Below are 27592 nucleotides of genomic sequence, written 5' to 3'. Positions count from 1 at the left end.
GGGGTGGTGCACGATCTTGCATGAAGTAAACATTTCGTTCTTGGTCATCCACATCATTCTGTGGTATCAAAAATTGTTGTAATATATCCAGGTATTCTATCACGTTGATGGTTCTCTCACGGAAAAAAAGGGCCTTACACTTTGTTCTTGCTCAATGCACAAAAAATGCCCAGTTCAGGGCTATCATAGGGCTATCACGAACGTGTCGCAATGTTTAATGTGGATTTTCACTGCCCCAAATCCTACAGTTGTCTGTGTTAACCTTGCCACTTAAGATAGAAAAGATAATTTTGTCCAAAAAATGTTCATCCTCATGTAATTGATTTAGCATATCCTTACAGAAGTTCTTGTGAGCAACTTTATCAGTGTCTTTTTTGCATGTACAACCGTCAACCTGTACGGTTTCAAATGCAAACGGTTTCTCAACACACGGCAAACAGTCGTATGTGGGATTTGCAGTTCGCGAGATTTCGTAGGGCTATTAACAAAACGTTGTCTCACTCGCTCAACGACGTCGTCAGATGTGCTTGGACGACCTGATGATTTCTCATCTTTTACCGAGCAGCCTGTTTCTACAAAACATTTATGTCACTCAAAAATTGCAGGCTTACTAGGAGGATCTTTAGCGTACTTGGTACGGCGTTTACTTGGAACTGTTGTCACCGACTTCGATTCTTCAAGCCAAAACACACAGCTAGCAATCCCGTGTCAAGTGAAGGCAGCTTTCTTTAACGCAAGTGACGCTGGCGCTCCTTACGGCGCGATTCGGCACTAGCGGCCTACGCGAGACAAGACTTGATGTATTTCCCTACAAATTGACACTACAGTAACCTCTGTAGATACTATGAATTAATTTATATGAATTTTCAAAGTTGTGAAGTCCTTTTTGAAACATCCTGTACAATTTTGACTTTATATTTTCCTAATTATTTTTCGTTCTCTCCCTCGGAGTTCTGCAGCTCTCCGTTTCTGTTTTAAATTAGCGTTTCATCGCCACAAGGACGGCCTGGTTTGGTGACTGTCTTATAGTGACTGACTTTTGTGTAATGAGAAATTCATTTCTTTTTGTGGCTACCTTTCGTAAGCTTGAAAGTTGTTTCCATTTTGCAAGTAACTAATTTTGTAACAGTGCTCTACTTGGCCAGTTTTTTGTGTAATTTCGATTAAATACATGAACAGAGAACCTCTCTTAATTTTCCCGTATATGTATATATGACAGTTCAATATATATATATATATATATATATATATATATATATATATATATATATATATTGAACTGTTGCTAGACTGTATTTTTTCGAATGATATTTGATGCCTTAATCTTTTAATATAGAATATACATTTAAGTGATAGGAAGTCTTTTCTGAAACTACTTGTATGGAGTGTAGCCATGTGTGGAAGTAAAACATGAGTGACAAACAGTTTAGACAAGAATATATGATTCTGAAGGATGGTGGTACAGAGGAATGCTAAAGATCATTTGGGTAGATCACATGACTAATGAGGAGGTACTGAAAAGAACTAGGGAGAAAAGAAATATGAGGCAAAACGTGGCTAGTAGAAGGGATCGGTTGATATGAAACATTCTGAAGCATCAAGGCATCATCAGTGTAGTGTTGGAGGGAAGTGTGGAGGGGAGGGATGGGCTAAAACTCTTAGAGGGAAACCAAAAGGCGAATAGTATTGGGAGTTTCAGAGAATGGAGGCAGCAGTAGTTTTTCGGAGAAGAAGAGACTTGCACAGCGTAGGGCACATGGAGAGCTGCATCAAACCAGTCTTCAGACTGAAGTCAACAACAGCGAGAATATCTCTGCTGTTTTATGCTGTTGGAATGTCCTGACGTAGAAACTCAAGGTCCTCTGCAAAATCTAATCTTCCTAATTTGTCTGGGTGGTCGATTTTAAGCTCCATTTTTTGTTTTCGCTACTCTTCGATTATGATTGTTAGGATACAGTTAAAAAGTAATGGTTAGAGCCTTTAATGTTGTTTCGCTCCTACTGTAATTTGAAAACGTTCTGAAATATCTTACCTGTTTTTTCTATTATATTTCGTATCATTTAGTGTACCACTAATAATTAGCCGGCCGAAGTGGCCGTGCGGTTAAAGGCGCTGCAGTCTGGAACCGCAAGACCGCTACGGTCGCAGGTTCGAATCCTGCCTCGGGCATGGATGTTTGTGATGTCCTTAGGTTAGTTAGGTTTAACTAGTTCTAAGTTCTAGGGGACTAATAACCTCAGCAGTTGAGTCCCATAGTGCTCAGAGCCATTTTTGAACTAATAATTGTAGTGGTTTTGGGATTCAGACCTCGTTCTTTCAAAATGTGGATGAGACACTTCGGAGCCTCTGAGTCCACGTGTGTGTGTATTTAGTGTTTGTGATGTTTTCGTGCACAGGCAGTGGCAGCCAGAGCCCGGGCCGGCTGTCGGTGCAGTGCCTGGAGCTGTCGACGACGCAGCAGCGGGTGAGGGCTGGCGCCGCCTGCCTGCTCGAACCTCGCGTCGTGCTGTCCGCCGCCAGGGCCTCTCGCAATAGGGGCTCGCGCCAGGCAGCGCAGGCCCAGGTAGGCCAACCCACACAATCACGGAAGCACGCCTAGCTGAGAACGGACGAATGCAAGGCGAGGCGGCTAGCGTGGGGACCTCACGGACTGCCCCTTCTGTGGGATATTCGATAAGGATAGAAGGTGAAAGAATAAATTAAAATTCGTGCCACCGCTAGGACTTGAACCAAGGACTGCTGCGTACTAGCCACATGCCCTAGTCATTACACCACCATAACGTTACGGCTGCCATTTTTGAATGGACTACTTAAGTCGAACGCCCTTCCTAGCATAAACCTCAGTTTAAACCTTCAACCCATTTTTCCCATTCTCACATCATCACTACAACCAACGCTCTTCGACACTAGATTAGCACCCGAGCTTTGTACCTAAGGGGGACATCCTGCCTGTACCTCAGGCGTCTGTAGTAACCAAAACGCAACAGTGGTGTAATGGCTAGCATATCTGTGTAGTATGTCCCACTGCGGACACAAATTTTCATTCATTGCTTCAGCCTCCATCCTTGTCAAAGACAAATTTGAGTCACATATATCTGCAAAAACGTAATTCCAACAGATTTATATAATATTGTTGACGGCGGTATTACACTGTCCACACACATTAATGTGACCACCCTCAGAAGCGCGAATAACCAGTTTTGCAATGTGGATCTCTGCGGGAGGGGCAGGAAGAGAGTCAGTGAGTTTGGGGAAGGTACCGACAATGATGCGGTGCCATGCCATCTCTAGGGCCAAGGCAGCTGCATTAGGTTTCTCGATTGAGTATCCATGGTGCAAACAGGCCGACTGTGTTGGTCCGACAGATTCTCTATTGGGTTTAAATCCGAGGAGATTGGTGACTAGGGGAGTACGATAAATTCATCCTGGTTCTCTTATAAACACGCACGTACACTGTGAGCTGTGTGATATGTTGCGCTGACCAGATGACAGGTGCAACAGTTCACAGGAAAAAGAAATTGCATGTAGGGGTGGACGTGGTCCCCAAGGATAGATGCCTACTTATGTTGATCCATTGTGCTTCGAGAACGCCTTCCTCATAGATGCATGTTTGTGGTGGTCTGTTGTGTATTCCATTGTGCCTCTGGTCTAAACCCGTCTGATGATTATTGTAGGCTGTTTGCTTTCAGACGTTTCAGGCTGTACATGTCAACAGCTGTCTATATGATGGGGCGTAAAACGGGATTCATCTGAAGATGTTACCTGTCGGCACTCAGTGGACGTTTAGTTGCAGTACTGGCGTGCAAATTCCAACCATCGTCGCCCATGAATAGCAGACAGCATGGGTGCACGAACCAGGTACCAGCTGCAGAGGCTCATAAACAGCCAAGTTCGCTGAACGGCGACTGATGAGTTACTGTTGGTAACCCCTTGGTTCATGTGGGCAATCAGTTGCTCAACAGTTGCACGTCTATTCTCCCACACACATCTCAGCAGCTATCGTTCACACCTGTCATTTATGGCCGGCGTTGCATCACTGTTGCCTTGGCACTTGTTTTGGATAGCGCTCTTTTGCAATAGATGGTATACTTTAACCATGGCAGCACACGAACTGTCTACAAATATAACAGTTCCGAATGTTATCCACCCTTTCCCCAAAAGCCAATGATCGTGCCTTTTTGGAGTCAGATAAATCGCTCCGTTTCCGTATTACGACAATGATTGCTCAGTTTTACATATTCCCAACATATTTTGTATACCCTGCACTGCCATTTGTGCGTAGTTATTGCATTGTTGACGTCCAACATAGGCGGTGTTCACATTGATGTGACTGTACCATGTATAAGCTCAATGTTTTAAATTCGCCAAATAGTATACAGGGTGTTAAAAACGTATTTCGTATTCGGAGAGGCGGTAAAGGGGTCATAAACAATACAAAGCGTCTAGTAAACATACGCTGCAAAATGCATACGTTACGAGCTATGAACACTTTTTCATCTTCGCTACTCTGAAACACAGCTCTTCTAATGTGAGCTCTTTGCTTCTACCAACAACATACAAAATGCTGTAACAAATGAGGACACATATCTGTGTTATTCTTCATGGATATAGCAAGCAGTAAACATCTGTTAGCGTTATTACTGTAATCAGCATTCACAATTTCGTCTATGTGCTGCACACACATTAGCTTTACTGGAACTAGTTTGTGTTACGAGAAATTTCTGAAAACCTTTAAGAGTGTAGTTTTATCTTGCACTTCCCAGCTTACTAGAAGCCTGTTATTTCACACCGGAAATGGCAGACATGATGTTCTGTTATAGTCTGGCAAATGGAAGCAACTGGAGATTGTATGAAATAGCAAGCACATTACATTAGAGGCTCTGCTGTTTCACAGTAACGCAACAGAAAAGAACATGCAACAGAAGAAATGTCTTTCACAGTAGTATCATTACGTGTAAACTCACAGATTTTTATTTTATTTGAGAATTTATTATATTTGGTATATGGACATCCATATTTCTCAGTAGTAAACTGCAAAATAGCAGTGTACTAACTCTAGCCATTTTTGGTACATTCAGGTTTGAAGGCTGAAGGGGGCGTATGCCGTCATTAGTTAGGCATAATTTCCCTATTTTCAGATATCTGCTGCTTAATAATGAGTTCACCTACAGACCTCAGTTTTTTGTTCATCAAGTATGTAGACCACTTTGTTGGTATAATTTATAAAAAGTAAGATACATCATTCAAATTGTTTATGAAAAATGTTGAAACATACACTTTCTGAAGGTTGTGCTCTAAGGTCGTGATTTTTTTAAAAAAGTCAGACCTTCGTACAATGAAGCATTACAGACCTGAGTGAGTTAGTGCACTGTAACTGTTTAGTCTCAGTATTAAGAACAAACAATAATGAAAAGCGGTTCGCAATGCAATTAATACTTATGACCTTCACTTAAAATGACCCCATTGCGAAAAATGGCCAAATTTAACGAACTTCCAAGATTTTTTATGATCATTAAACTTCCAAGTTCTTGGGGTTGGGGGGTGGGGGGACGTGATGTGGGATATGGGGCGGGGCCTCGGATTACGTGAACAATAGACTATCAGCTTGATGTTTTGCTGAAATATTTATATATCTGAAATAAGTATATACACTCCTGGAAATTGAAATAAGAACACCGTGAATTCATTGTCCCAGGAAGGGGAAACTTTATTGACACATTCCTGGGGTCAGATACATCACATGATCACACTGACAGAACCACAGGCACATAGACACAGGCAACAGAGCATGCACAATGTCGGCACTAGTACAGTGTATATCCACCTTTCGCAGCAATGCAGGCTGCTATTCTCCCATGGAGACGATCGTAGAGATGCTGGATGTAGTCCTGTGGAACGGCTTGCCATGCCATTTCCACCTGGCGCCTCAGTTGGACCAGCGTTCGTGCCGGACGTGCAGACCGCGTGAGACGACGCTTCATCCTGTCCCAAATATGCTCAATGGGGGACAGATCCGGAGATCTTGCTGGCCAGGGTAGTTGACTTACACCTTCTAGAGCACGTTGGGTGGCACGGGATACATGCGGACGTGCATTGTCCTGTTGGAACAGCAAGTTCCCTTGCCGGTCTAGGAATGGTAGAACGATGGGTTCGATGACGGTTTGGATGTACCGTGCACTATTCAGTGTCCCCTCGACGATCACCAGTGGTGTACGGCCAGTGTAGGAGATCGCTCCCCACACCATGATGCCGGGTGTTGGCCCTGTGTGCCTCGGTCGTATGCAATCCTGATTGTGGCGCTCACCTGCACGGCGCCAAACACGCATACGACCATCATTGGCACTAAGGCAGAAGCGACTCTCATCGCTGAAGACGACACGTCTCCATTCGTCCCTCCATTCACGCCTGTCGCGACACCACTGGAGGCGGGCTGCACGATGTTGGGGCGTGAGCGGAAGACGGCCTAACGGTGTGCGGGACCGTAGCCCAGCTTCATGGAGACGGTTGCGAATGGTCCTCGCCGATACCCCAGGAGCAACAGTGTCCCTAATTTGCTGGGAAGTGGCGGTGCGGTCCCCTACGGCACTGCGTAGGATCATACGGTCTTGGCGTGCATCCGTGCGTCGCTGCGGTCCGGTCCCAGGTCGACGGGCACGTGCACCTTCCGCCGACCACTGGCGACAACATCGATGTACTGTGGAGACCTCACGCCCCACGTGTTGAGCAATTCGGTGGTACGTCCACCCGGCCTCCCGCATGCCCACTATACGCCCTCGCTCAAAGTCCGTCAACTGCACATACGGTTCACGTCCACGCTGTCGCGGCATGCTACCAGACTGCGATGGAGCTCCGTATGCCACGGCAAACTGGCTGACACTGACGGCGGCGGCGCACAAATGCTGCGCAGCTAGCGCCATTCGACGGCCAACACCGCGGTTCCTGGTGTGTCCGCTGTGCCGTGCGTGTGATCATTGCTTGTACAGCCCTCTCGCAGTGTCCGGAGCAAGTATGGTGGGTCTGACACACCGGTGTCAATGTGTTCTTTTTTCCATTTCCAGGAGTATATAACCATATTTGTGCATCCAAGCTGAAAAGACATTTAACGGTGAATTACAACATACACATCAAGAAAAATGATTGACACTATTTTCAGCTCTCACCCGTTTACATCTCTCGTCTACAGGTCAACCACATATAAATTTTTCAAACACGTTAAAGGAACACACGTAGCACTGTCCTCCATGTTAAATCTATTTTGCACAGACGGTATCTGTGAACTTATTGCGTGTTTGAGAATTTCGCACTTAATGAATGCTACAGTTAAAATCATTCTCTATGTATTGGCTGTATTATGCGTTTGAGTGTCAGGTGATCCTCAGAAGGAAGTGCATACCGGTGTCCCATTGTTTTCTAGTGAAGTATACGGATGACAGTTGTCACTTGTATTCAAGCAAGAACATGCAATGCGACATATTAAAGCAGAACAATTTGCAAGAGCCGTCTGTTTGATCCAAAAAGGATGCATTTTCGGTCGTGTTGCTATACGAAAAAGGAGTCCGCCCCCGGTAGCTGAGTGGTCAGTGCGACAGAATGTCAATCCTAAGGGCCCGGATTCGATTCCCGACTGTGTCGTAGATTTTCTCCGCTCAGGGACTGGGTGTTGTGTTGTCCTAATCATCATCATCTCATCCCCATCGACGCGCAAGTCGCCGAAGCGGCGTCAGATCGAAAGACTTGCACCCGGCGACCGGTCTACCCGACGGGAGGCCCTAGTCACGCGACATTTACATTTTTACGAGAAAGTACTGTACGACCCATCCTGTTCGAGTACCCCGAGTGACACACCAATATCTTGCAGCTCGCCTTAAGTTCTGTCGCTCCCACGTCAATTGCCAACTTCGCCACTGGCTAAAAGCGTTATTTACAGACGAGTCCAGATAACCTCTGACACAAAATGATGACCCTGTGTAGAGACTCGTGGTGAGTTGTACCAACCACATGTTGTCCAGAAAATCGACAAATTGCGGAATGGTTGACGCTAAGGCCCGACATAAACCCCGTCTTGCATATGTGGGGCTTGGTTGACAGACGTATCTTTTGTCGTCCTGTTCCTCCACAGACTCTCCAAGAACTCTCCGGGGCTCTCATTGGAGAATGGGAACGGATACCTCACGGTAACCTCCACATACTTATACGGAGAACGGCATGTAGGTGTCAGGCAGTGACAAACGCTGCGGGGGGCCATACACGTTACTGAAGCTCTCGAAGTCCAACGAAAAGCACCGAAGATGACGGGATGAATTATTGTTTTAACTTTGTTTTAGACGCCTGCCGGCCATTTTAGTTCTTTTTGCGTAAATCATTGCACCTAAGATTGCTACCAGATTTGTAAATATTTCAGTAAGAAGATTCAGTAGCCTATGTGACACCCCAGGACTTAGACGTTTGTCAATTTTGACGTCTATTTCCAATGGAGTCATCTTTAAGTGAAGGTGAGAACTATTAATTGCAGTGATAAATGCTTTTCTTTATTATTGATACTTAATTTTTGGAGTAAAGAGTTCCTGTGCACAAGGTGAGCTCTGTATTGTTTCCTGCTACACAGTTATGATTTTTTTTTAAAAAAAATCGTGATTTTAAAGCACAGCCTGGAAAATGTCTGTATTTCAAAATTTTTCATAAAACATATTAATGTTGTATCCTAATTTGATGTGTACATTACATCAAATTAGTGGCCAACGTACTTGAAAGATGAAAAACCTGGGGTCTATTTGTGAACTCACTAATAAGTAGCAGACCTCTGAAAGTAGGGATACTGATGTCTGACTAATTACAGAGTATATATTATTGAGACTTTAACCTGAATTTATCAGAAATCGTTAGAGTTAGGATGGTACTCTTAAGAAATATAGATATTCTTTTCAAATATGAATAAAATTCTTTAATGGTCACTGATAACTTTGTCACTCGCTATGAGTTTATATAGAATGACCCAATAGCGGACATGAGTAAGTGCTCATAGTTCTTAAAGTAGGCGGTTTACTGAACGTTTTTTCCTTGATTCGATGCGTACTACCGCCTCTCAAAATATGGGAAACTTCTTTAACACCCTTTATGTATATATAAATCACTCGACAAAAATCGTATTGGAAGATCAGATGATTTTCAGTCAATATTAGGTATTAACATTTGTGGTACTTCGAGATAATCGCCGGTAGTTGAGTGTGTTACGTAAAAGTCTTGTAATCGTAAAGTTTGTAATTTGTATCTACCAACTGACAATATTTTTTTCTTTAAATTTCTTGTTCATTAAAAAATCTTAAGTATTGACTCAAAATTTTAAATAAAAGTAAGATTTATTTATTTTTACTTAGTAACTTGCACGAGCTTGCAAGTGTTCTCAGTGAACTGAAATATGGTAAAACAGTGTGGAACATCAAATACAAAATAAAATAATTTTTTATTTGTAGAGACTTCCTTAGCCTGATCTCGTATCTTTACGGAGGCAGCATGTGATTCTACATTTGCCAACGTTAGTGGCAGTGGGCGGCCAGATGCTCTTCCTGTTGCTGAACTGTACAGTGTTAATGATGTGTATAATTTTTTTCTATTAACAATAAGACATTGGTTAATTTGTTTTCATACAACCAGTAGCTAAAAATAAAAATATGTTTTCTTAAAAAAAGTACATGTAAGATATCTTGATTAACATTTCTGTGCGTTAATAAATATGGAATTTAAATGAGAGTAAGAAAAATTTCTGCTAGAGACATTCGAGCCAGGAACTGCATGATTTTTTTGAGAACTGTGTCTTACTACAATAGGAAACTGATGTCCAGCAACTGAGTAAGTATGAAGAAAATCGAAGGGGACCAGGCAGTCATTAAAATGACTACCCAAGATATGTACAGAACGGGCAAATATATCGAGTTGCAATATTAACCCAGTTATAGTGGACAATGCGGTGGATTTTCTGAACCACTTCATTTTAAATCCAACTCTAATTACAGAGTGTACCATGATTAAAAGGGAAAACTGACACGGATGGAAGTTTATCAAGTTCCCAATTATCCAGCTGCGAATTATCCGGGTTGCGGATTATTCGTGTATGGTTCGGCGATTTAAAAAATAAAAAAAACGAAACTTGAAGTATTCTGTTATAATCAGAATGAATATTTTTGTTTTCAATAAAGAATTCTGTTTGGGAAGGCTGAATGATGGAAACATGCGCGGCTGATTCAGTAGCGATGTCCATGACCGGGATTTGAGTAGCTAAGTGACACGGATGTAGTGAATGAAGTGTGTTCGGTAGACGAACGGAGTGGATACGAGGAGATCAAGGAATCTGTTGTCATACACACCAAGGCGCTGAAATGTTTTCGTTATTAGAATATGCAGGAAAAAATTCGCCTAACTATAACCGATGCTCTGACTCTCCCAAAAATGAGGCTATCTTCATGAAAAATCTGGATGGATAAAGGACAGAAAAATTAGGTTGTTGTTTTCCGAAACTGAAGTAAAAGCAAGTCATAATAAATACCACGTTTTAATCGTAATTTCGTAAATAAATTGTAATTTTACGGCGAAAACGCTCAAGTAATAAACTACACTTTCATATATCATGTGTGGTATGTTTTGTAAATGAAGTAAACAGGAGGATGCGATAAAACTACGGGAATTTTGAATTGTCCCTGTTTTTATGTTTCCCGTGCAGTCTCGGGTCTGCATTAATTCGGATAATCCCGAGCTTGCTGCAGACAATAAGATTTATTTGAAGAATGAGTTGCCCAATGAGACAGTCACCCCCTAGTACACATAATCTTATATTCATCATATATTCAATGAGAAAAGTAGTTGATGTGGTGACTCATAAGCAGCATTTGTTTTTGCTTCTAATTTCATAACCATACATTCGCACTGATCCCGCAAACGGTTCGTTTACGGATCCATGCTCACTGGGACGTTTTTGCTTCTATTATCGTGTTTTTTCACCCACGCCAGTTTTGGATACACACTGTATAATTTTCTTTTTGACATTTAAAGAGCCTTCGAACAGGGCGTCAATGACGTAACACGCAAACCGCTCTCCAACAGTGAGGAAAAGGGACGCTACAAACGTCTGACCTGTTGTACCACATGTAAGCAAACTCCTTAATCAGATACGATTCGAGCATTTATCTACGCACTTGAAGCCCATATTATGTCCTCTGCTCTTTTGGCAATCAGACGACTGGCTCTTGAAGCTTTTCAGACATTTATAATATGTATGACAATCGAAGACGTGGATATGGATTTCGTTTATAGTGAATGCCTCTAAACTGTTGCAGCAGTGATGCGGTTGTATGCTGATATGTATCCTGATCGTGCCAAGACATCACGATTTATTACTGCAAACATTATAAAAATTTGCAGGGTCTTGAGTGTAGCAAACGGAAAATATTAACAGGGATGCACCTAACATTTCCAAAGCAACAATGCTCAGGTTGCTTGAATCTATGAGTGGGATTAGCTAAACCAGTGTTCTGCGAATAATACATTCCAAGGTATTTCCTACATTCCACATTTCCTTCCATCAACAGCTTCATGTCAACGAGTTTCAAAATCGGTTACAGTCCTCCGATTAAAACTGTGGTACTTCTTTGCAAGATTTTGTTCACGGATGAAGCATCATTTACAAAACATAAGAAATTCAATGTTCGCGATATACACATAGCCCTTGATTCTTGTTGTGTCAATGTAAGGTGCCGTCATTTCAAGAATCGAAAAATTTCTACCTGTTTTATTAATGGGGCTCTAAATAGCCACTACTGTCTACAGCTTCTTAGAAGTACACTGACGCAGTTATGGAGGCCCTCCCGTTGTTCACCCTTGTGATACCAATGCGACAGGTACCCATTCCGCGCAGATAACTGCAGCCTTGTTTTAATAACACATTCAGAGGTCCCTGGATCGATTGCTCCAGAAAGGAAGGAGGGGGGGGGGGGGTGGACTCTCACTGTTTGGTCCGTCTGGTTTGACGGACAAGAAATTGTCACTTAGATGTGGTAGAACAAAGTTTATTTAACGAGAGAGAGTACTTCTTCACCGATGTGTGCTTTAGTAAAACGTAAGAACTATTCACTTGACGACGCTATTACTTCTCGAATAAGGAATAAAAAGTACTAAAAAGAAAGTATCTTCTCAAGTAGTGAAATAACTGTAAAATGATTAGGAAGGTCAAAGGCCGCAATGAAAACAGACACTTCTTAGAAGAACGAATAAACATCAATACCGTCTGAAAGCCTTTAGGAAGACAAACGGCACTAGAAAATGTTACTAAATGGTAAATAGACAATGTACTATGCTAGCCAAAGTTAAAGGGCTGATAGTCCACATTTAAAGTTTTGTACACTTAGGTACATTACAATTTACAGTTGGAGACAGGTTGGGTGCAAGGCCTACCCACAGCATTCACCATACTTATCGTGTCTGGACCTTCATCTGCTGGAATAATTAAAAGAAGTAGTCTACAAGGAAACACCGACGACTGCCGAAGACATGACATGTTGTAAAAGACACGTCTCATCTGCGATAAATCCAGGTGAAATTCATAGTATAGTGTCACTAAGCGGAATCGTTTTGAGGCATGTACTACTGTTCAAGGTCAATAGTTTGCGCATCTTGATATGACAGCCGTAATAATCATAATCACAATAACGGTACTTGAATACAATATGGCACACGTTTGTGAGAATTTTTCTCCTGACGCCTGGACAGAGGTTTGCAGCACTGTATTCGTGTTACTATTTGATAAACATCCATGCATGTTGCATTATTGAAATCTTCGACCAAATGTCACAGAAAAAGTAAGTAGTTCCATAAAGTAGTCTGTGTCATAGTTCAACAACTATAAACACAAGAAATTGTTTTAGTAAGCCAGAAAATTCTTCACAACGGAAATCGCACCTCAACATAATTAGTCGTTCTGGATATACCGGATGCTTCAAAATGAATATAAAAGATCTAAGGATTAGTAGCATATATTACATTGAACTGACAATTATAAATAGTATAACTAATGAAAGAGCAACTAAGGCAGTTTTGATTGTATACCTGCGCTTATGCACACACATTGTTTACAATTTCCAGACTATGGTGTAAGTGCCAATTTTGCAAACGAAATTTTGCTTCTTGATGATGAAGATTTTCTGGATCGTGTCGTCTACAGTGATGAAACAACATTTCATCTAAGTGGAAATGTGAACACACGTAATTTGCGCATCTGGGAGTCAGCAAATCGCAACGAGATGGTACATTTACGAACGAGATTCCGCTAAGTAGAATGTGTTTTGTGCTATATCCCGGCGGAAAATTTGTGGGGATTTCTTTTTTGGTGAAGCAAACTGGAGTTTCTTATTTTGATGCGTAAATCTATGGCTCTTTTCTCAATTCGAATAAGCTAGACCACAAACTTTATTTGGAAGCACGATGGTGTGCCGTCTCACTGGGGTACCTCAGTCAAACTACATTGTAGTCGACCGCTGGATTGGTTGCAAGAGGCCGGATGAAATCTTCTTTCGCGTGGACTTAACGATCACCAAATCTGACGCCAAGCGAATTTTATCTTTGGGGGTACATAAAGGATCATTTGTATGAGCGCCGATCTACACGACATAATAAACAGCTGTTGTAACAGTTACTCAAGACACACTGATCAAGGTTTGGGAAGAACTTGCCTATGAACTCGATAGTGCCGTGTGACGAATGGTGCTCACATTGAACACTCGTAAAGAAGACTGAGTTGCGTTTTCATTTGATATATTATTTGTAATTGTAAGCTGAATGCAATAAGTGCTAAGAATCCTTAAAACCTCGATATTCATTTTGAAAAGCTAGGTATTTTTGGCGACCTGTCGTAGCTGTTTCACCCAGCATAACATAATAACAAAATACTTAAGGGGACAGTGTACGTGAAATTCATTGAAATTTGACATTTTCTATTTTCTACTCCATAATGTATTTTGGACTTTCCTGAACATTTTAGAATATAATATATTAAAATCAGACAATTGTGAGACCTTTAAATAATATTTTGAATGTTGACGTGTGACTCAAATTTCGAGGCTACGCACATACTGCCACAGTTGAGCAATCATTGCTAGAAGGCTGTGAATTCTTTGTTTTGTGCCTACTGCTACGTATCAGAAGTTGCATTACGAATAAACAAACCAGTCATTTGTTTCTGATACTAGTTTTCGTTGAAAGTCGCGTGATTATCGGCTATTTTTGTAGTAAGCTAACTTCTATTGCTTTTTAATCGTAAATAAAATGACTAAGCGTAATAGTAACTTAAAGAAACTCAACTTTGCCGGGAACAGATATGTGAGACTTGCTTTTTATTCTGAAGTTCGCAAAAGGAGAGAGGTGTCAGATACGTGAATTACTTAGGTGATGGAGACAGCAAGGCGTTCATTGCAGTCAAAACAGTATACAAAAACTTGAGTGTGTAGGACATGTCAAGGAAAGGATGGGAACGCGTCTACGTAACCTAAAAACCAAGCTGGGTAACACAGAACTGTCTGATGGCAAGACAATAAAATGTGCTGGAAGATTAATGGACAAAGTAATTGATGAATTACAGGAATATTATGGGAAGACCATTAGAGATAACTGTTGATGATTTAGAGAAGATGAGCTGTGTGGAGCACTTTCTTTCACCGAATATCAACCGATGAAAAGCCATGTCATGCTTTGCGTCCACCTCCTCCAAAGACTTGGTCTAAATATAGGCAAGCTGAATTTTCTGGCACTCTGCATGAATTTACACATAAACATTCTATTCCTTTGGCAGTAATGGAGGCATCCATACCTATTTACAGAGATTTGGCAAATCCTGAACCACTAAATAAGTGTTTAGATGGGAAGACCCAGAATGTGAAAGAGTCCTTCAGTAATGTTGTGTGGTGCCATGTGCCTAAAAGTTTATTTGTTGGCCATATGACTTTAAAGTTAGCAGTGTCTGATGCTATAATAACATTTAATGGTGGGAACTATGAAAGACATAAGGTTCTGGGGAATCTATGGGTAAGATCTGGACAGAACACAGCTAAAGGGCTGCGGATACTGGATGAGTTTCGTATACGTGAAGCAGAGATAGCTGCTCAGCAAATGATAAAAGAAGCAAGAAGGAAAAGGAGGAGGCAAGCACTGGGCTGTTGTGACACTGAAGAAGACACAGACTATGGATCAGGACAATTCTAGTGCATAAAAGACGCAGAAATGTATGTCTGTATTAGAATTTGTAATAAAAATGTTTTAAACCTCAATATCTCTGAACTACATTTTTTGCAATAAATGACCCGTTTTCTAAAAAGTACTGATGGTAGAGACATGAAATTTTCACAGCATGCCAAGTGTGAGATTCAACACATATGGAACTAGAATAATTAAAATATCATAAGTGGTTTTATTTTTATGATCATTTATTTACAAAATTCTGTCAAAAATTTATTGGTTGAAAAGAAAAAAAGATAACATGCCCCACAATACAATTTTAGCAATAATTCTAGTTCAGTGTATCTAGAAATGTTCATTCAATAATTATGGAAAATTGTAAGTTGGTGTCTTAAAAAGTTTCCAAAATAATGGGTCAAAAAATTCGATAATTTTACATTGGCGGCATAGGACATTCATTCTCCCCTTAAGAATTAGCGCTTTACATATTTAATATACAATCACTAAACTAAATTATGACTATGGTTTTACTCTTTTCTACCCAACTGCTATTGTACGTAAAGTGTGATTTGTTATGGATGGCTACAGAATAACTAGTTATGTTAACTACATGCAAAATGTTCTTTATTGTGTACACACTTCTAAATTTTCACGATTATACATAAACATCGTTTGATTATGAATATTCAGTTACTAGATATATTCGTGCTAACCACTTTTTTATTATGTTTAAGTCTTTTAAATTGTCAGAGGTTTAGATAAAGAGCATTTGGTTAGATACTGAATAAGTGGTTATCTTAATTATGTGTGCTTTGTCCTTATGGAGTTTGATACTTTAAATACTTAGGGTTATACATAAAAGCATGTTCTTATATTTATTGAAAACTGATTTTCTTAATTAATGTTCACTCACCTTTTTCCTTAGAAAACACGCGCCCAATGCGACCAGCATTCTAGTCTTCTCGTGGTCAGAAACTGAACTGTTTTCACGTACCAGACTACTATAAAAACTTTAGCTGAATTTAGTTCCCTGTTTTCATTACTAACTACTTCATTATACAACGTGTCTTTAGTTTTAATAAAGCTTTACACGGAAAAACGTTTAGCTTGAGCCGCGCGGGATTAGCCGAGCGGTCTGCAGCACTGCGGTCATGGACTGTGCGGCTGGTCCCGGCGGAGGTTCGAGTCCTCCCTCGGGCACGGGTGTGTGTGTTTGTCCTTAGGATAATTTAGGTTAAGTAGTGTGTAAGCTTAGCGATTGATGACCTTAGCAGTTAAGTCCCATAAGATTTCACACGCATTCGAACATTCGTTTAGCTTGAAATCCCTCTGTATAATTGACTTTTCACTAACAAATAAAAGTCGGACCATTAATAGTGAGATTTGGGGACCACCGCTCTCCTTGTAGTATTGTGGTAGTAAAACTAACAAACAATAAATAACTAAATTTTCCTATTAAATTTTGAAACTCGCTGTTTGTAGAAGAAATAGGGACATTGAGTCTTACGACCCCAACACCGTTCGGCCTATCTGTCTAACATACTAAAAACACTCCTGTAGTTGTGGCTCGATTGCTGTCGATTGTATGACATTTGGCTCACAGTGGCCCTCAGCTATTTTTTTTCCCAGAAGCTGACCCCCCTCCCGTTGTTTTCACCCCTTCTCTCCATTTTCCATACAGTTTGTAACTACCACAACACCAGACTTTCGCAACTTCGGATTTACTTGAGCAACGACTACAGATGAAATTTGCGTAAAAATGGGAAAACATTTACGCATATTACTGAGATGATGCACTAGATCAAACACAATATTCTGAATGTTTCCATTGGTTGAAAAGCGGTCATCAATCATTTGAAGAGATCTCTCGAGTAGAAAGGTTTCTAACTCCAACTGGTGGTGGTCACATTCAGGAAACAAAGGATTACTATGCGCCAACCATTTATGCCTCTCACAGAACGTATAGGAAGGTTTATTGGTTCGCGTCGTGAAATTTAATTTGAAAAATTGAACATTGGTGGAGCAAATTTTGCTCTTAATTTGGTGACGGAAGGCTAGGAGGAACATCGACTGAATGTTGGAAGTGAAATATTTGAACAAGCCGATGATGATGAAACATTCATGGAAAGTATCATCACAAGAAGCGAGTGATGGATTCACGGCTACGACACTGAAACAAGTCCAGTAATGAGAAAAACAAGTCCAGTAATGAGAAGGGGTCTGGCAGGGGTTCTTCCCGCATAAAGAATGCGCAACAGTCTCATCGAGTGTCAAAGTGATGCCTAGTATCTTTTATGATGTTAGTGGAACTGTGAATTTAGAATTTTTAACTGAGGGTTAGTCAACCATCATTACAACGACAGCAGTGGTTAGCACACTGGACTCGCATTCGGGAGGACGACGGTTCAATCCCGTCTCCAGCCATCCTGATTTAGGTTTTCCGTGATTTCCCTAAATCGTTTCAGGCAAATGCCGGGATGGTTCCTTTGAAAGGGCACGGCCGATTTCCTTCCCAATCCTTCCCTAACCCGAGCTTGCGCTCCGTCTCTAATGACCTCGTTGTCGACGGGACGTTAAACACTAACCACCACCATTACAACGACAAATGGCGGTCCAAGAAAATTTACAATACGACACAAAAATACCGAAGGACAACTAGTTCTTCCTTGACCATGACGACGCACCAACTCGCTCGTATTCGGCAGTCTTCCACAGGCTCACTACTTCCCAGACCTCGCACGATGTGGCTTATCTTGTTTCTAAAATTGAAATAAGTGTTGGAAGGATCTCTTCTTGAAACAACTGATGTCATTTAAGAAAATTCGCGACGGAAGTTGAAAGTCATTCCATATAAACTATCCAGGCTTACGTGGCGTAGAGGCAACACTTGTTCAAATGTGTGCAGAAAGAGGAAAGAAAATAAATGACGACTGCATATATATTAGTAACGACAAGGTTATGCTACGTTTTGAGCTGAGCTTATGTTTAGAGGTTGCTGTAGTTGTCAGAGGTCAGAGGTCTCGTATTATTATTCTCGACATAATTCTTTCCATTTTCTCTTAATGACAATAAGCACAGTGAGTCCATGCTCCACTGCTGAAAATTGAAATTGACGGTACATCCGGCAATGTATAATTAATTAATTTAACGAAATTAGGTTAGGGTCTTCAGGGTCTCTGTTATACAAGGCCAGAGTTTCAGGCCTACAGTACCTTTTACTTCATAGTTTACCTAAGAACTGATAATTATACTATTAGGTATATAAATAGTAATAACAACAGTAGTGATTGGTAATTGATTGATTATGGTACGTGATGATTGGCTTGGAGATCCAGTATGACATGACTGACTGCGAGACACTTTCTGCACAATGACATCTGTCCTTGTAACCTGTGGGAGTAATGTTAAGTGTATCTGTTGGGAGATCACTGTACTGGTTTTGTGTGTTTGTGTGACGGAAGAATTGAGAGGACGAAACCTGTTGTCGGCACATAGCCTACGTCTCTCGAATAACACCAGATAGACCACCGAGCTTAACCTTCCCATCCGGCGGACGGATCACTGTCAAGTGTCACATGCCCTTACTTCACTAGACGCTGTGGAGAAGATTTGAATTTAATCCAGGATATTGGTGCAGAGTCTGCTAATCACTAACCTTTCGTCATCCCATACCAGATGATTATTCGCCACATACTGGCGGTGAAAATTTCTTCCTCCATCAGGAATAATCACTTTTTTCAGTGTGGGACTGCTGTGAAATATGCAGAAAGAGTGTCACTGAAATTCTGGAAGGTACCGTCAGGGATGTGCAGCCATTTCGACTCCAGTGTCATGGCCAGCTGCGCTAGATTTCTCGACTAAGGATCCATGGCGTAAATAGCGAGATCGAGGTGGTTCCACAGATTCTAGATTGGGTTTAAATTCGGGGAGTTTGTGGCCAGGGAAGTACGCTAAACTTATCTTGATGCTCTTCGAACCACATACGTATGCTGCGAACCGTGTGACATGTTGCGTTATGCTGCTAGTAGATGCCATAGTGCCGAGCAAACGCAAACTGCATGTAGGTGTGCACGTGGTCCCAAGGACAGATGCATATTTGTGTTGATGTGTTCTGCCTTCCGCAATGACGAGCTCGCCCAGGGAATGCCCTCCGGCCTGGCCCATTCTAATTATTGTTGCAGGGTGTTTGCTTTCAGACACGCCAATGGACATCTGTCCAATGGAGCACAAAACGTGGTTCATCTGGAAAGGCCAGCTGTCGTCGGTCAGTGGACGTCCAGTTACGGTAATGGCATGGAAATTCCAGCCCTCGTCGTCAATGAACCAGGCGCCTTCTGCGGAAGCCCATACGCGGAAACATTAGCTGGACAGTCATAGAGGAGACACAGCTGGTAGGCCCTTCGTTCATCTGGACAGTCATTTGCTGAACATTTCCACGTCTAGTCGCCCGTACACATCTCTACAGTCCGCAGCTCGTGGTCGTGCGGTAGCGTTCTCGCTTCCCGCACCCGGGTTTCCGGGTTCGATTGCCGGCGGGGTCAGGGATTTTCTCTGCCTCGTGAAGACTGGGTGTTGTGTGATGTCCTTAGGTTTGTTAGGTTTAAGTAGTTCTAAGTTCTAGGGGACTGATGACCATAGATGTTAAGTCCCATAGTGCTCAGAGCCATTTTGAACATCTCTACAGCTGTCGTTCACCCCTGTTATTTATGACCTATGGTGCTTCACTGTTGTCTCGGCACCGGTTTGCCATCCACGGTATACGCGATCAGTTTACATACTTAGCCGTTTCAGAAATACTTCCACCCTTGGCATGCAAGCCAATGATCATGTTCTTTCCGACGTCAGATAAATCACTCTGTTTCTGCATTACGACAATGCCGGCACTGTTCCCCGCGTCCCCCTGACACGCTTTATATATCCCCCGCTGCTAGTTCTGCCACTTGCCGTCTGGGCGTGGTTACTGTAAGTTGGGGTGCAACATAGGAGGTGGTCACATTAATGTGACTGGACCATGTAGATAACTATACGTAACTGTAGCTGAAGACTGCTTCCGCTGCTTTTGCAAGTATTTACTGGACTCGTACCACAGCGGCCTATTTGTGAAAACATATGTTCACGTGCATTACCAATAGGTTGGCGCTGATCAAGTTACTGTTCTCCTCTTATTTAATCTTTATTTTTTCTTTCGAAAAGGTTATCAAATGAAGTACTGCCTGAAAATGCTACACAGATATTCAGCTAGATCTTGATAATATTTCAAAGTGGTGCAAAGACCAGGATGCAGAAATGCAAAATTGTGCACTTCTCAAAACGAAAGAAAATATTGTATTTCATGGCTACAATATTAATGAACCACAATTGAAATCGATTAACTCATGCAGATTGCAGGGTGTAACAATACGTAGAAATATAAATGAAACTGTTACTTAGTCTCAGTGGTAGATAAAGCACGTGACTGGAAGGAATATAAATGCAGCGATTACATAGAATCAGTCGTAGGTAAAGTAAGTGACAGACTTAGATTTATTTGGTCGATACTGGAAAATGAGATCAGGCTACGTAGGCGTCTACTTATAAAACGGTCGAGCTACCCATCCGAGAATCGTGCTGAAGTGTGTAGGACCGATATCAAATTAGCCTGTTAGGGGATACTGTACGTATACAAGACGGTCAGCACGTATGGTCAGTTGTTTGTTTGACCTATTGGAGAGTTTCATCGGAGGTGCTGAATAAACTGCGTGATTTCAAGCATTGTCTCACATTATTAGTAAATGAGTGCTCCCAACATGGAAACACGATGACACGATTTTCACGCTTCGACTCAGACAGCCTTGTTCCGAGCACGCACTCAACTGTATCTTAAGTGTAAGGACTGATGACCATAGATGTTAAGTCCCATAGTGCTCAGAGCCAATCTTAAGTGTAACTGCATCCCGAACGGTTGCTCGACTTGAGCTCAACTAGCAGAATGCTGCCAATACAGCGTCTGCCCGTAATATTATTAGTTTTTTCATATAGTTAAGCAAATAATTCTTTGCTTCGGCTTCCCCTTCAGTTCTCACTGTTTAATATTCCTTTTTAATGCATAGTTTATGAATACATTAGCTGACTACGCCATTACAGCCAGCCAGCGCGATAGACACCCGCATGTCTTTCCTGACAAATGACCTTTCCAAGTGGGGAATGGATTCCAAATTCTCTGTCCAACACGGCTCTGCCACTAGGGCACAAAAAACGTTCCTTGGCTAGCAACGATAAATGACATGAAATTGCCGGCCAGTGTGGCCGAGCGGTTCTAGGCGCTTCAGTCTGGAACCGCGCGACCGCTACGGTCGCAGGTTCGAATCCTGCCTCGGGCATGAATGTTAGTTAGGTTTAAGTAGTTCTAAGTTCTAGGGGACTGATGACGTCAGATGTTAAGTCCCACAGTACTCAGAGCCATTTGAACCTTTGACTTAAAACTCGCACCTCTTCTATTTAGAGAACGGTTCATGAAATCGAAATGGGTTAGTCGATGAATTATAGTATGCAGAGAGGGACGTAATTTTGTTATGTGGATTATCCTCTCAACTTTTGTATCAACCGTGATACTGAAGCTCATTTTTCAATGGAATCAGATACCTTATCATGGCATTGGAAACGTCTCGAAAAGACGAGTACAGTGATGGAAAACATATTAACGTTGGTATTCGTATGTTTCCAAAATTTCTAACATATGTGCTAAAATTAAAGATTAATGTGTTCGGAATCGGATATTGTAGTGTAAAAACCGCTAAGTGGGACACTCATCCCAGGATCCGCCGTTGTATCGAATCTTCGACTGTTTCCTTCTTAACACAAAAGGTAGTCACTTCAACATAATTATGCTCAAACATTTGAAATAGCTTTCCTAAGCCCATCCTGTTGCACTAGAAGTTATCACTTCGTTCCTTTTACAACAATCGTATTCATGTCGTGTAGAGTAGGGCCACGAGGAAAATCATTTTATCTTGGTTACGTAGGAATTTCCTTTTTCTACATATGACGACGGGGTTTGGCACGGAAGACCATCACTTGACGCAGTTAACACTGCAATAGGCGGATCCAGTAGCCTTCCTTTTCAGCTTTCGTGTATTTCTTGAATATTTTGATCTTGCGAAGTGGCGCAGTGGTTTGCGCAATGGACTCGCATTCGGGAGGATGATGGTTCAAATGCGCTCCCGGCCATCTAGATATACAGGCGGTTTCAGAAGTGAAGGTCAGTATTGAGGGATATTACAGGAGTGATCATTCGAAACAAAAATGTCAAGCAAACATGGGCTCTAAAACGCATTCGTTAAGAGCTAGATCAATTCTTGATCTTCGATACTGTGAAACCAATCTCTTCTACTGCAGGGTCTTTGCTTTCCATATTTTGGGAAGTGGTACTATGGAGCCAACCAAGAAAAAATGTCCGGTAAACATGTGCTCTAAAATGCATACTTTAAAAGTTATGAACATTTGTTCATTAGAAGAGTTGTGTTTCAAAGTAGCGAAGATGAACAAGTACTCATAGCTCTTAAGGTACAAGGTAACCTGCAGTAGAAGAGATTTGTTTCACAGTGTCGAAGATCAAGAACTGATCATAGCTCATAAAGTATGCGTTTTAGGGCCCACGTTTAATTGACTTTTTTCTTTCGAATGATCATTCCTGTTTTATCCCTAAATATTGACCATCACTTCTCAAAAATCCTGTACGTTTTCCGTGATTTTCCTAAATCACTCTGGGCAGGTGCCATGGTGGTTCATTAGAAAATGACACGGTTGATTCCTTCACCACTCTTGAAACATTTCGAGTTTGTGATCCGTCGCAGTCTCGGTGTCGACAGGACATGAAAGCCTAATCTTCCTTGCTTTTCAGTTATTCAGCGCAACGTTGCAATGCATTAATTACTGAAATATCACTGTAGTTGTCTTTTCGAGAGCATTCGAATGCCATTAAAAAGTATATTGTTCCATTTAAAAAATATCTCAGTTGATACAAAAGTTTCGATATCTTTGAACCGTTAAGGAAGCACGAGGGCGTGCTGAAAAGTAATGCCTCCGAATTTTTTATTTGAAAACTTTAAAGCTTTTTACGAGAGTCTTTCCATAACTAATGGCAACTATGGTATATCTTGTGATAATACGACAGCGTGAGAATTCCACGACGTGCATTTACCTGATATGGCAGTGTGTACCTGAATACCAACATAAATTAGGGTTGCTACACAGGAGGTCTTGTAACTGTGTAGATGAAACACACGCATTAGATGTCTGTGCAGATTTATTGTGCACCAGTACATATGGAACAAAATGAATTAAAATCAATTTCAGTGCTTCAGAATAGTCCCCAAGTGCATACACATAGGGTTGCCATCGGTGAAGAAGGCGGGAAGGCGCTGAATGCCATTGACATTGTCATCAATGTGTTCCATCTGTCGCCGAAATGCCGTGAAGCCATTCACCCTGTTTGAATAGCGTCTCCAACATAATGGTTTCCTCAGTTATCGAAGGAGGTTGAAATCGTGTGGTTTGGTGACTGGTGAGTAGGGTGGGTGGTGGATGATACATATTGTAGCACGAAAAACCACGCCCTGAATATTTCAGGCGCCGATACCGGGCCATCCTCGCACGCGGTGGCAATTTGTCGGTTGATTTCAGTAACATTTTCCGCGGGCCTTCGAATGAATTTACTGTGATTACGTTGATGGCAAATGTTCGTACGGTATCAATTATGGACTGACCCTCGTAAATAAAGCAGAGGTTATTAACATTATACATCTTTATTCTTCATGTACACATATTTATTCCTCAACATAATTACTACCCCGACGAGCAGTTCCTCCCAACGAGAGACCAATTTGTTGATATCATACTGTAAAGTATTTGGCTTTGTTGATGGAAGCACCACCTCACCTCCACCTGCACCGCTGCATCACTATCAAAATGAAGTTCTCCAAGGTGTTCTTTAAGTTCTGTAAACAGATGAAAATCGGGTGAAACCAAGTCGAGACTGTATGGATGATTCCAGAATGAGATTTTCACTCTGCAGCGGAGTGTGCGCTGATATGAAACTTCCTGGCAGATTAAAACTGTGTGCCCGACCGAGACTCGAACTCGGGACCTTTGCCTTTCGCGGGCACGTGCTCTACCATCTGAGCTACCGAAGCACGACTCACAGCCGGTCCTCACAGCGTTACTTCTGCCAGTATCTCGTCTCCTACCTTCCAAATTTTACAGAAGCTCTCCTGCGAACCTTGCAGAACTAGCACTCATGAAAGAAAGGATATTGCGGAGACATGGCTTAGCCACAGCCTGGGGGATGTTTCCAGAATGAGATTTTCACTCTGCAGCGGAGTGTGCGCTGATATGAAACTTCCTGGCAGATTAAAACTGTGTGCCCGACCGAGACTCGAACTCGGGGCCTTTGCCTTTGTATGGATGATGTTCGACGACAGTGAACCCAAGGCGTCGGATTGTTTCAGATGTGGCAGCACTCGTGTGTAGTCGGGCATTGTCATGCTGAAGGAGAGGGTGCTTCACGTGTGGACACTCTCTTAGAATTCGAAACTCGCTTACAACACGCTGTTTCTGACGCATCGGCATAGTTGCGTTACACACGTCCATGTTACACATGTTACGGAGTTCTCTACGGCGGAGGGCTGTAAATATGTGGACATGGATAGTAAAGATGTGGAATGTTAACAAAGTTTGTTTTATTTAAAAAAGCTTTAAGAATTTTTGCATAAAAAAATCGGAGGCATTCCTTGTCAGCACGCCCTCGTAAAAAGGCTGCAGGTTTTAGGGGATTTACCGTGTATTAACGAGGGGTGTGACCAGATACGTCACAGAAAATATGTTCAGAGGAAAACAATCACACAGTTTATAACAGTGGTTGCAACTTTTCTTAGACTATTTCCCTGGAATGTAATTAGATATTAGCTAGTACCCCCCCCCTTCCCCCCTGCCGTCTGTTGCTCCCCGCCAAACTCCTGAAGATAGATGTTGAATACGGATATTTTATCACAGACATAGTCCCTTTGACTGTTCAGAGATGTCATTAAGCCGGCCGGAGTAGCCGTGCGGTTCTAGGCGCTACACTCTGGAACCGAGCGACCGCTACGTTCGCAGGTTCGAATCCTGCCTCGGGCATGGATGTGTGTGATGTACTTAGGTTAGTTAGGTTTAATTAGTTCTAAGTTCTAGGCGACTGATGACCACAGCAGTTGAGTCCCATAGTGCTCAGAGCCATTTTGATGTCATTAAACCCGCCCAAAGATGTTAACAACCATGAATGAGCAGCTCCGACCGATAGTGCAACCATATCGGCAACATATTGGCGAGGCACTCGTCTTCATGGACGACAATTCGCGCCCCCGTCGTCCACACCTTGTGAATGAATTCCTTCAGGATAACGACTTCGCTCGACAAGAGTGGCCAGCATATGCTCCAGATATGAACCCTGTCGAACATGCCTGGGATAGATTGAAAAGAACTGTTTATAGACGACGTGACCCGCCAACCACTCTGAGGGATCTACGCCGAATCACCGTTGAGGAGTGGGACAATCTGGACCAACAATGCGTTGATGAACTTGTGAATAGTATGCCACGACGTACACAGGCATGCATAAATGCAAGAGGGTGTGCTACTGGGTATTAGAGGTACACCACTGTGTACAACAATCTGGACCACCACCTCTGAAGGTCTCGCTGTATGCTGGTACAACGTGCAATGTGTGGTTTATTTAGTTTGTGCGTGTGTCTGTTAGAATGAATGCTCTGGGAGTTCTTGATGCATCACAAGTGCTACTCACGACTCCTTCTTAGATAAGAAAAGCTAACTATCCATAGTGAGGGCAGATGCTTGTCATAAAACATACTTTTCCTCCTGCATTACTCCTCTCCATTGGTGCACTTGCTACACCTGCACGCTCGAACCCCATTTGAAATCAATCAAAAATGGTTCAAATGGCTCTGAGCACTATGGGACTTAACATCTGAGGTCATCAGTCCCCTAGAACTTAGAACTACGTAAACCGAACTAGACTAAGGACATCAGACACATCCATACCCGAGGCAGGACTCGAACCTGCGACCGTAGTGGTCGCGCGGTTCCAGACTGAAGCGCCTAGAACAGCTCGGTAAAATCAATCAAGTTAAAATGTGTCCACTATACTTACTGTTAGTAAATCACTTGGTTGCTATAGTTTTTACTTCGGAACTGGCGGAAATTGGAAGGCTTCATACTTTTAATGCTATGTGTGTGACCACACTCATTAATAATAATAATAATATTGGTAGTAATGTGTACAACATTACAGTAGCCCTTATGTTGTTACTGCTGAATCGTGCTGTCAATTAATTCATTTATCTGTTTGGAAAGTACTATCTACAAATGGGAGAAGAAATTTTCTTGATATGTTTAGCATTTGTTATGTATATGTGCCACTTTAATCATCAACGATGTATGGGAGAAAGCACAACAAGTGGGTGGACTATATCAGGTATCCGTAGCCTCCACCGCATTGATGCTGCAAATTGTGAAAAATTGATTATTGATAACTTATATAAACAGTATTAGAGTCTTACAAAATTGTGATAATAGCAATGATCTTTTGAAAATAATTTAGTATCACGACTGAAACAGAATCGAATCGTTTGGTTTTTGTTCCTCAGAAAATTTAATTTTATCCCGTAGGGGGTAGCTAACCCCAGGTTGGGAACCACACTTCTATAGCCTAGGAGTGATCCTTTCAGTGATAGCTTGTGAATCAGCAACTGAAAATGTGATGTTAATGGACTGTGAGGTAGACATAAGCGTGTTGTTTGGTGGCGTGTGACAGGCGGGTGGCAGGGAGCACGGAGAGAACAGCAGCAGCGGCAGCAGCAGCAGCGGCAGCGAGGCGGACTGCAGCCTGTGCCTGCGCAGCCAGTGCAGCTGCAGCGGCAGCGACGGCGACGGCGAGGCGGCGCCCGTGTCGCCGGCCACGGCCGTGGACGCGCAGCTCGCGCTGCAGTGCACGCGCCTGCAGCTGGCGCCGCGCAGCCGCCCGCCGTCGCAGCACCGGCCCACGCCGCGACGGCCCTGACGCCCCAACCTGTGCTCGTCTGTCTTTTGTCTCTTCCTCAAAATAAACCTGACGTCTTTTCTAAACCACTGTTTTCTTTGACAGCCACCGCTCTTTCAGGTTGACATACGCAGAACACCGTGGCGTGCAGCACATACTACCTTCACTTTCCCGCAAGCACACTTACGAGTACTTTGACCCTTGTGGCAGTGTTAGCAAAGCCTGCTGTGGAACCTACTTTGTGTTATTCACTGGACAATTATTTAACGAAAGAGTGATTCAAACTCTCCTTCTGTTAGAACAACAATC

General features: G+C 42.3%; 1 protein-coding gene across 1 annotated transcript in view; it reads left to right on the top strand.

Annotated features, from left to right (window-relative positions):
* The window catches only part of LOC126260550 (uncharacterized), a 49661-nt gene extending 22357 nt beyond the window's left edge, over positions 1–27304 (top strand). Inside the window, exons 4-5 of the mRNA XM_049957884.1 lie at positions 2397–2563; positions 27059–27304. Coding sequence (XP_049813841.1) covers positions 2397–2563; positions 27059–27304 — 413 coding nt within the window. The remainder of the gene's footprint in view (positions 1–2396; positions 2564–27058) is intronic.
* Positions 27305–27592: the final 288 nt, after the last annotated feature.

This window comes from Schistocerca nitens, chromosome 5 (genome assembly GCF_023898315.1).
Source record: "Schistocerca nitens isolate TAMUIC-IGC-003100 chromosome 5, iqSchNite1.1, whole genome shotgun sequence".
Classification (NCBI taxonomy): domain Eukaryota; kingdom Metazoa; phylum Arthropoda; class Insecta; order Orthoptera; family Acrididae; genus Schistocerca; species Schistocerca nitens.
Note: the sequence above shows the minus strand (reverse complement) of the source record. Positions and strands in the feature narration are given on the sequence as shown.